The 11,397-nt window shown below is 43.3% G+C and overlaps 1 protein-coding gene across 8 annotated transcripts in view; it reads right to left on the bottom strand.

Annotated features, from left to right (window-relative positions):
• The window catches only part of CD47 (CD47 molecule), a 51,550-nt gene extending 40,595 nt beyond the window's left edge, over window positions 1-10,955 (bottom strand). For 7 of the 8 annotated variants that reach the window (XR_002079679.2, XR_002079678.2, XR_008422448.1 and 4 more), the window contains exon 1: window positions 6,498-6,672. Coding sequence is in view for 4 of the 8 variants with exons in the window: in XM_019448270.2 (XP_019303815.1) it covers window positions 6,498-6,543 (46 nt within the window). In the remaining 4 variants the exon portion in view is untranslated. Of the gene's footprint in view, window positions 1-6,497; window positions 6,673-10,632 lie in introns of those variants that run through there. The other variant, XM_053903315.1, reaches the window with a different exon arrangement.
• Between the last annotated feature and the right edge of the window lie 442 nt (window positions 10,956-11,397).

An 11,397-nucleotide genomic window follows, 5' to 3' on the forward strand; every position in this document is an offset into this window, starting at 1 on the left:
AGTAAGAATCATGCTAGATTTCTCCCTCTCTTTTAGCCATGAAAAATTCTTGATAGGCTCAACCTATTATTTAATGGTTCCTCAATCCAATGTCTGTTGTATGAATTAGACATTTATCATCTTTCTTTTGAGATACTGCCGTAACCTCTTGACTAGCTCCTTACCTCCAGCCTCAGTGTTTTCCCATCTTAGCCTCAATGTATTTTCCACAGTTCCCAAAATAACTGTTCTAAATGCAAATGTGCACTCTTTTGCCTAATACACTTTAACAACACCCCCCGCCCCCTTCAAGCTAAATTCTAAGTGCGTTATCATCGAATGCAAACTAGATCCTTCAAGATCCTGTCCAGTCCCACCTCCTGTACTCCCTCATTTCCAAACTAAGCTCCAATCATAATGACATCTTACAATTCCATGAATCTGCAAATGCCCTCTCATCTCCATACCTCTGCACATGCTGGCAAACGTGTACAGGTAAGAGTACACACTCTGGAGTCAGACCTTGGCTCAAGACTTAGCACTTTATACTTGTATAACCTTTGGCACGTTTTTTAACCTCTGTACCTCAGTCTCATCCAGAAAATGTGTAGTGACAGTGTATACATCATAGAGATTTTAAGACTTAATGAGATAATAAATATTAGGTTCTTAGTGCAGTGCTTTTGCATACATAGGAAATGTTCAATAAATGGCAGCTATAGTCTGCTACTTTTGGTTCTTCCTACTAAAACACAATGGAGATGTTCAGTCCTGTCCTCCCTTCCTCCCCTACCACTACTCAGTCGTATTCATCCCCTCCTTATTGCTCATACTGCCCCCTGTTCAAGTTTTGTCACTGCACTCAACTACTGAATCCTGCAATTACTGTTTTCCTTAATCGAAATCTCCATTAGTCTCCGAAGTTAGAGAAACAATGACAGTGTCTTCATTTGGTATCCTATGTATGGATCCAGGGTCCAACAAATACAAAGCAATACATTCCCTATGAATGTAAAAAAATGTAAAGTATGAATTCCAAGAAATCAAAATCTAAACACTGTAGCAAAAAGGATTCACTCTTCTTTCATATATCCAGTGACTCCTCCACTGCTTCTCACTTCAATAGACCTCATTATGGAATTGAGAAGCAACATAGTTTAGTGGACAATCTGGAACAAGTCAGTTGCAAACTGCATGGAAGAGTTTCTTAAGAATTACATGAATGTAATGATCTTCCTAGAGGATGGTATTTAAGCTAGGTCTTGAAGGAGGAGTAGGAATGGTATAGAAAAGGAAGGGCTTTCCAGGCAGAGTATGTAACATGCACAGAGGAATAAGGAAAGTGGGTAACAGGAGGCAGAAGATTATTCAAGTGAACACTAGGAACAAGGGATGGTAAAGAAATACTGTAAAGGCTTCCCTGCATGTCACTCTGAGGAGCTGGGACTGGATAATATAAGCAACAGCAAAACACTCAGGTTTACTTGCATTAAAAAAACAGTACAGTAGTATGAAGGGTAAACTGAGGGCAGGAAGGGAGATAGGAAAGGAAGACCCACTAAGAGATCACCACTGCAATAGTCCAGGTAATTGACACCTGGAGAGAAAGCCAAATTACAGTAAAAATCTAATATAATCAACATATGTCGGATGTGGGAAACAAGGCGAAAGAGGAAAGAATTAAAGTTATTTACTAAGAGTATGTGTAACTCATTAGATTGTGGATTTTATTGAGAAAAGAGTTGGACATTTACAGGGGAATATTCTTTCAATATTTAATAGGCTAGGTATTAAAGTACCTGCAGTACAATGAAATGAGGATGTCCAATAGTTCCCAGGTCATATGGATCTGGATTTAAGAAGAAAGGTCAGAACTATTAATACCTGGGAATCACCAAGATAACAGCTGGTAAGTGAAAATTGTGAGCATAATCAAGATTGCCCAGAGAGTACTTGCAAAGCAAACAGCAGGAAGAAGAGAATAAAATGTTGGGGAACACCAAGATTTATGGAAAAATCATTAAAGAGGAACAAATCAAGGAAGTGAGAAAAATAAGTGACAGCAGCAAAGAATACCACTGCAGACCACCAAAGAAGGGTCTTTATATGAACAAAATAGTTCTTAAATGGTATGAGTAAAGACAGCCTCTAGATTAAAAACTACATTATTAGCTTCTTTATCTACACCAATATCAGCAGACTAGTGGGAGCAAATATCATGCACTGGGAAGTGAATGGGTGGGAAGAAGGAAGAAGCAGTTATTTTTTTTCAATAGATTTGGCAGTGTAAGAAAGCAGACAGAGAAAGCAACAGAAAGAGTCTGGAGAAGGGGACAAGGGCAAGGTTTTTTGGTTTTTCTCCTTTGTTTGTAATAGGGGGTAAAACTTAAGCATGTGTGTAAGGAGCCAATGGAGAAGGAGAGATCTAAGATGAAAGATCTAAGACCAAACGGGGTAAAACTTAAGCATGTGTGGAAGAAGCCAATGGAAAGGTAGAGATCTAAGATGAAAGAATTAAGCTGTCTGGGCAAGTCTCCAAGATGGTGGAAGTGAAAGAGCTGTAGACAGGTGAACCTTTCCTTGGAAAGGTGAATGGGTATACTTCTGAAACTGGGGGAGGGAGGAGAATGAGATGAAGGCCGCTTAAGATACTGCAGATAAGTTTAGTAATGGTGGGAGGGAAGCTGAGCGAGTCCACACCACACATCACTATTTTTTGCAGTAGAGTAGGAAGTTAATTATCTGCTTGAAATGGATGTTCAGGAATGGGGTAAGAAGCCTAACAGTCACTAAGGTAAATGAAGCAAAGCTCATGAGTGAAGATAACAGCTCAAAGTGAATCCTACCAGTTTTTGCCATTAGATCAAGCCCTTGGTATGAAGACCTGGAGTCTCAAACTGAATCGGGTTAGAATTAGGGTCAAAAAGGAGGATCTAGACAGCTCTCTCCCCAACAGAGACCAAAAAAGGCCTGGAGGAAAGTAGGGGTGTCCACAAGGTGTTCAGTAATCCCCCACTAGATTTAAAGTGGCCTTATAAGGACAGAAGTGGTCAACCTAGAATTGCAAGGGAGAGAAAGTTTCAAGTTAGTAACATCCAGAATTATGGGCTTCTCAAGCACTTAAAATATATTAAATGTCACCAGGAGATAAAAACAAACAAAGTTTCCTATCCTTTATATACTACATTTTAAGTTACTGAGAAGCAAAAGATCTGAAATTTATCTCTTATACACAAGAGGGCCTTACAAAGTGCTTAGAGCATAGCATGGGCTCATATTTGCTCAAAATGGAAAAAGTAGTTTTGACAGACCTTGCAGTTGCCAAATGCCTTACCTTACCTTTTAACTGTAAGTGTGACATGTATTCAAATATGCACTTTTATTCTCTTAATCTCAAACTCTGGGGTTGACCAGATTCTGAGTCTTATATAACTGTTCCACAGATAGCAAATGTCATATTCAGAGTTTAGAACTTATAATTTCCATTTCAACTCTATGTAATGACAAGGAAAAGTCCTTAGTCTAGGTATATCAGGATCAAATTTCTTGGGTGCTCTATGTACTTTAGTACTACATGAGTTTAACAAAATCAATCCTACACTATTATTTTTGCTCTTTTGTCATGGAACTACTATCTGCACTAGGACACAAAGTAAAAGTAGCTTTATGACAACCCAAGAGTGCACTATATTAGTCTGAGTGAGACACAAGATATAAAAATATAGAGATTTTTATCTTATATAAAAAGGTAACAGCAAAAACCTGTAAGATGGCTGAAATGGTTATAGGAAAATTGTATCACAAAAAGAACATTAAAGTATTAAAAACAATGCCTATATAGCTAAAGATGAACTAACATTAAGGAATACAAACTTGGTTTTAATAACATGAGTGATTACTGTGGACTTAGAATATTTATCAAACTTGGGAAAAACACCTATTTTTCTTCTTTAGAACCTGGTCTTTCAAATCTCCATTAACAGCTCAGTGGCAAAGATAAAACATCTGCCAAAATACAGATGACAGCATGAGCAAGTGTCCTAATGGTAGGCATTTAGTGTAATGCTTTAACACACTGCCTCTAGACTGCTGGGGAGGCCCCATAAATAAGTACTTTTAAATAGGCATTTACTTCCTTAAAATGGCAACTTGTGTTTAAAAATAATACATTCTTTAAGAGAAAAGAAAACATTTTCATTTAAGCAAGACACGTTACTACCAGACGTAGATAATAAAAATGTTTTTTAACCAGTGTACCCTTGATTTTAAAAACTCACTTTGAACAAAGAAAAATCATTCAACCACTGAAAAGACAGTCAATGTCCCTGCCATTATTTGAGTAAAGTTTTATTTGCCAGTTGCTGAAAACTACTGAAACTGCTGATGTGCTTTAAAAAAAAAAAAAAGTATAATTGGGCTTATAGGGGAGGGGGGAGGAAAGGAGCCTAGTAATTCATTCTGCATCTTGTAAACCAACAGGGGGGTGGCAGTTTGCCTGAAAGTAGATGAAAGGAGCATTTTAGATAACTTCTTTTACCACAAAGGTCAACTGAAACTGTAGTGTCTTCAAAAAAATGCCTTCGATTAACAGTCATCTATAAATGAAACTGAAAGCAAAATCAAACTTCAGTACAAATAAACCTATAAATATGTGACTTTCTTACTCATTTTGGATTCTAAACTCAGTCTCTTAAATACCCTGGTTGGTAATTACTCGTGTTCTGAGACTGTTAACATATCTTCATACATGTCCTTTTTAAAACCACATATTAAACACACACAAAATCTATTATATCTTATGACAAACACGATCACTTCTTGTTTTATAGTCAACAAAACTCAAAAGTATAATGCCTCTATTTTTTTTTTTCCGGGTTATTAACTAACTACAATAAAATACTATAAATTGTGAATTCTGTGACTGTGGGGACTTGAGCATACTTATATTGTATGTAAATGAGTACCAATTACATGTGATCTTAACCATTATTAAATATGGCCTAACAAAAATCCTATCTCCAAAAGTACCATTATAACAGTTCTTTCCGATCTGCTTGAAAACAGGACCTCTGTTTATAAAATACTATATGACTTACACTTCTTATTCTTCAGACTAGCTTTGATGCCAATGGTCTGAGTTATTGATATTTTATTACAAATTTGTAATTTGGTTCAACATGAAGGCTTTCTGATCCTACAACAGGTTTCTGAAAGCAGTATTATTTTAGGTATAGTAATAGTAATGGCAATAAGCCACTAATGATAACAAGAAAATACTACCTTATCTAATAACTCTTTAGATAATAAAGATATCATTAACAGCTCCAACAACCCAGGATGTTTCAGAGATTGAGGAAAGTGGTAACCAAGGATTTAAAGGCATAATGGAAGTGGCTTGAAGTCACAAACCTTTATAAATGACACAAGGAGGCTAATAATCGGTTTAAAATCTAATTAATTTAGCATTCTAGAATTCAATTTAACAATTGCTTCCTACTTTTACTAAAATTCAGTTCTGAATCTTACAAAAAGTTCACAGAAGACTGTACAGATGTGAAGTATGACAGGCACCAGAGAACCACAAAAATTCCTATCCCTCACTTTTTACAGAGGAAGCACACGTTTAAAAAAAAAAAAAAAAAAAAAAAAAAAAGCATAATGGATTCCAAAAGCCTGGGGGGACCAAACGCCTTTGGCGTTGAAAGACACCAAATCCCACTCTGCTGCAAAGATGTTTGGACTCTATAGAGGTTACAGTCTTCTTATTTCAAGCGAAATCTGTATTACTATTAAGACGCTTCGCCCAAATAAAGTAGAAAAACTTGGAACGGGCAATAGGGCGTGGGGGTGGGTAGCGAGAGTTTCCAGGTAGCTTATTTCTAGAGTTAAAAAAAAAAAAGCACTCAAAATATTCTTCCTATTAAATGCTGGGTTGGAAATGCAACTTAATTGTGTCCTTTATGTTTCCTTAACTCCTATGTTCAAGTGGGAGGGCAAACAGGAGAAATCCCATCTTGCAGACTTCGCCAAAATGCGCACTTCTATCGCAAGAGGCCCGGGCCCTCCCACTCTCCCTCCTTCATCCCCAAATGCGTTTAAACACAGAGGAGGAAGCGGGGTGCAAAAGAGGGGGGCCCCCAACAGTTGCCACCCCTCGCCTCCGATCGCGCCCTTTCTCTCCACAGTTAATTTCTGCGCGAGGTGCACGGCTCAGAACCTTCTTCGGTGTGCATCTGGAGGTGGAGTACGGGGGGTGGGGGGGGGGGCGGGAAGGAGAGGAACTCTTCTCCCACCGAGGGGGGAAAAGGAAGAGGAGGGAAAGGAAGGAAGGGGGCGCAGGATTACCCGAGGGCCCTCCTACGCTCGCACCCGGAGCGTGCAGGGCCCGAGCGTCCCGCGCTCGGACCACCCTTTCCAGGGCGACGCCGAGCCAGCCGGGGAGCAGCCCACACACCCGCGGGGGCGCCGCGGGGGCGCCGCGACACGAGTCGCCGACCCAGGAAAAAGGGGCCACTCACCGCAGCAAGCCGAGCCCAGCAGCAGCAGCACCACCAGGGGCCACATCGCGGCCGCCGTGGGGTCGCCGCCGGCGCCGCCGCAGGTGTCTGGAGCAGCCACCGAAGCAGTCACAGGCGGGATCTGCCGCCACCGCCGTCACAAGCAGGACCGGCCGCCGCCGTCCGTCACTGGCAGGACCCGCCGCCCAGGCTGCCTGGCCGTGCGCACGCGCGCTCCTGCCACCACCCCCCCGCCCCCCGCTCGCTCCCCTCCCACCCTCCCGCTCTCCCGCCGCGCGATACGCGCACGCGCACTCGCCCCCGCCCCGCCGCCGGGGCTGTTGACGCGAAGCCCTTCGGCTTTGCGGGCTCGAGTCCGCGCTCCGGTCTGCTCCGACGAGGTCTGGATCCCGCTCCCCCGCAATGGCACGCGCCGGACTTGCCGGTCACGTCCCGCCACCCTCCAGTCCCCACCCCCACGGTGTATTCGCCAGCCGCCACAGGAGGCTGAGCGTGTGTTCCTACGTTTACCCGGGACCTCCTTGTCCCCGCCCTCTCCGCGGTTCTCTCGTGCCTCTCACACCACCCAGGGCCCCGTGCCCTCCCTGCAACGGTCCTCTTCCGCTCTCACTCCCACCGTCACGCTTCAGGAGCGCCGCCTGGCGCTGCTCTCCCCCGACCTGGGCGTCTCCGCCCACACGAGCCCCTCCTGCCGCGTCCTCGCCCGAACCTGTGCCTGCGCCCCCTAATTGCCGCCTCGGCCCCCCCACCCCTCAACGCGAGCGCACTCGCGTAGGGGCGTCGCTACGCTTCCCGACAGTCTGGGAGCCCGGGGCGCCTCTCTGAGTGTTGGGCGAGGGGGCGGGCCTGTCTGCGGCGAGGTCCCGCTCGCCCTCTTGGGCGCCGCTTCGGTCCACCTGCCCCACAAGCTTTTGTTTCCGGTGCGGTTGTGGGCTCCCCTCGCGCTTTCTCGCCTTGTTCTTTAGTGTGTTTCTCCTCTGAACAGGGTTCCTCCAGCACCTTCCGTCGTGGTGGTAAACATCTTTAGGTGTGGTTGACGCCAAGCCCCCAGGTTCAGTCAGGCACGGTTGTAAACGTTGGCTGACACACTCAAGACGTCCCTTCCCAGGATCCTCAATTGAGCCTGGTGAGTGACCCCAACTCCTGCAGCCCGCTACACCGTTCGGGGTTAGCGTGCTTGAAAAATGGGTTCAAAATGTGGACAAGGCCTTTGACTGTCTCACTGAATCATCATCCTTCTTCCTGAAGCGAAAGCCCTTTTACAACTACCGGTAACACTTAACCCTAAATGGTGAACTAACTCCTTTAAAGAGTCCGGCTCCGGTGGCTACCTTAATGGGGTGCATATAGGTCTGCTCCCCTTGGTTGTTTTTCTCTTATCCGCTGGAAAAGAAAGCAGTTTCTCACCACAGGATCCTGCTTCTCCAAATCCTCTACCCGTGATGTCTCTTCCATTGCACCCCATCCCTGTCGTAATAAAATCCAGGAAATAACAATTGCCACCCCCCCCCCCCCGACACTGTAGCAGTATATTGTATACGTGTGTAACTTTTTTCTATAATTATTATTATTTTTTTTTGGTCTGGACCTCTTGTGCACAGCATTATCGATTCTTTCAGAGAATATTTTAAGTATTTCCTCCAAGACTTCCTATCGAACTGTGAAAACAGAAGGGGTTTAATAAATGTGTTGATGTGACTTGAGGCAAGCATTGTTCCAGTGAAATTTGTTTTTTAATGATTATAAAAAAAGAAAAACAGTTGCCTAGCAGATATCTCACTAAAATAATGGTTAATAATTATGGTGGTAATGATTTGAATGGCAGCCTTGACACCCTGAGGCTACCAAAGGGACTGATGGATTCTCCTCCAACTGCTGCTTATATGGATACAAAAGAATCATCCACCAGACTTTGAGCATTCGGGACATTGTGTATCACAGAGCAGCTGGTTGGCTAAATAAGGCTGTCAGCTGTCCCTGAGACCAACCGACCCCCCCAAAGCTGAAGAGTGACTGGGAAGGACTGTCCCCAATCTTCAGAGGTAGAGATTGAGGGATGCTCTATTTCATACTAGGAGCTGCCGAGGCTATGAGCTTAGTGTGGCTGTGTGCAGAAAATGCAGTAGGCTCATGTCAGGTGAATGAGAGGCCACCTGGGTGACTATTTCTACTCTTGGGAATGTGTTTTGATGGTGAAGCAAGAGGAGGCCTTTTCCACAGATAGAATCCAAATCTCTCTTAGATAACCTTGGGCTCTTCTCTCCAGTATCTAACCGCTTTACATTTATGTTTCCCTTTTAGTGCTCCCAAACCTTTTTATTTGGATTTTGAGCTCATCTTATCTTTACATAAGGGATTTTGGGGGGGGGGGGGTCGTGGAGGGGAGGGTGGAAAGCAAGGGAGTAATACATATTAGAGTGTTTTAAACAGAGGTAATACACATTAGATTTATCACCTAAATTAGTCTTCATAACAGCCTTGAAACAGATATTATGATCTCCATTTTAGCAATGAAGAAACAAGGGTAGAGAGAGATAACGAGCATTTTGTCCACATTTATATGTGATAATTCCTCTCTGTCTCTCATTTATGTCTATCTCCCTTGTCCTTTTTCTATCTCTTCCAAGAAGCCTTTCCCAAATGCTACTTTTCCTCTTTTCTATAATTCTCCACCACTTAAAGGATTTAATTACCTCTTCCATCATACTTTGTTCATGCTGCTAATAAAATATATCAATACATACTTCTTTCTACATATCTGTCTCCTCTTCTATCATGTCAGCTAGGAGAAAATGAATTTTTTCCTGGGTATATTTGCATCTCCAGGGCCTGGCACAGTGCCTGGTTGAGACCTAAAGAAATCAGTGTGGTATGTAGTATATAGAAAACTTTAGTCTAGCTTTGAGTTACAGCTCCAGCCATGTACTACCAGGTAACCTTAGACAAGTTTACTTAAACTTTCTGAGCCCTAGTTTCTTCATTTGTAAAGCTAGATGATAAAGATAATAGAAATTAAATCTTCAAATTGCCTTAACAGTGTAATAAGTGAACACTTTACACTTATATGAAACAGTGCCTGGTATACAGTAAGCACACAATATTAGCTCTTAATATTATAGTCTCCTTATAGTGAGATGGTTCTCCTAGAATAGAAATGAAAATTATTATCAAAAGGATCACCAGTTGCTGGTCTGGAGCCTTGAAGAAGTACTGGGACTTGGCAAAATGTCTACATTTGATTCAAGCTAGAGGCACATGTCTGTGCCCAGTGGGTAGCCCTTAATCCTCTTGCTTTTCTGAACACTTTGTTAGTGATTGAATGCCGAGTGGCCCACATCTCTGACACCTGGCTCAGGGCCCAGTGTCCTAGGATGTTATTTCAACTTGACCTAGTTATTAAAGCATAGGAGCTCCAGTCATCAAATAAAGCGATGTAGCAAGGAGAGTCTGTGCTCTCTGGTTAAGGACTAGGTTTGGATGGTTAGGCAGCTGGGAGATATTGACATGTGGTTGGAGAGGTGGATTTGGCTTAGGGGGACAGAAGGAAGGCTTTAGCAGCAGGAAATGTTCTTCATCCTTGCTTGTGCTTCAATTAGGAGCAAATATTAGGAACAGAAACTGCCTCCATATACGAGGATGGTAGGACTTAATGGTTCCAGGTGAGAAGTATGCTACCAGAGTGCTGACAGTTGGCTCTGGTGTAACTTTCCTTCAGGATGTCAGATGTGCACAGGCGTGTTTTACCTAAGTCAGGGGAAACAGCATTTCCTCCTCCTCTTCCTCCCCCTCCCCCTCCTCCTGTTCTTGCTGCTGCTGCTGCTGCTGCTGCTGCTGGAGGCTACCCATGTAGGGGGCCCACACATGACAGCTGGAAAGCACGAGAGAAAGCCAGCTTCTAGGTTAGGTTGTAAAATCACAGCAGGCTTATTTCTTTGAGAGCATGTAATGTTTGGGGTCCCGGGAAGGCCTCTCTGTATCTTGCCTAACTCATCCCTTTGATGGCAGATAACATACATGTAGTGGGTACATACTATGCACCAAGACCTCACTGTGCTAATGCATTTATTTTCTATTGCTGGCAGAACAAACTACCACAAATTTAGGGGCTTAAAACGACACTCATTTATTATCTTACAGTTCTGTAGGTCAGAAGTCCACTGGACTCCGCTGGTTTCTTGGCTTCCGGTCTCACAGGGCTAAAATCAAGGTGTTGCCTGGGCTGCTTTCCCTTCTGGAGGCTCTAGGGGAGAATCCATTTCCAGGTTTATTTGGATGGTTGGCAGAGTTCAGTGTCTGAGGTCCCCATTTTCTTGCCGGCTGCCATCTGGGGTTAGGGGGGCTGCTTACCATCTAGAGGCCTCTTTTGGGTCATTGTGTGTAGTTGCATGTGGTCTCTGAACATCTCAGAGCTAGCAGTGGTACATTAAATCCTTCTTATGTTATCACGTTTCTTCTGCCTCCCCTTCCTCTGCCACATTTCTATGACTGACTTTTCTGCCTTCCTCTTCTACTTTTATAAGTGCTCAAGTGATTAGATTGGACCCCTCGGTAATCCAGGATAATCTCCCTATTTTAAGGTCTGTAACCTTAATCACATCCACAAACTCTCTTTTGCTATGTAAGGCAACATATTCACAAATTCCCAGGAATTAGAGTTTGGCAATCTTTGGGAGGCATTATTGTGTGTACCACAGTTAGGTTCTTTTCATATTTATTCCCTTTATCTTTGTAACAGCTCAGTAAGGGAAGCGTTGTTCATATCCATTGTGTATGTGAAGAAACTGAGCTCCAGAGAGGTTTGTATCACAGGTGACTTACTTTGCCCAGTGGATTAGTTTTCTTAGGTCTACCCTAAAACCAAAAAACGAGGAGACTTAAGAAAAATTTATTCTCTCCTAGT

The sequence above is a fragment of the Panthera pardus genome, unplaced genomic scaffold (genome assembly GCF_024362965.1).
Source record: "Panthera pardus isolate Hobbes unplaced genomic scaffold, ASM2436296v1 HiC_scaffold_16, whole genome shotgun sequence".
In the NCBI taxonomy this organism is placed as follows: Eukaryota; Metazoa; Chordata; class Mammalia; order Carnivora; family Felidae; genus Panthera; species Panthera pardus.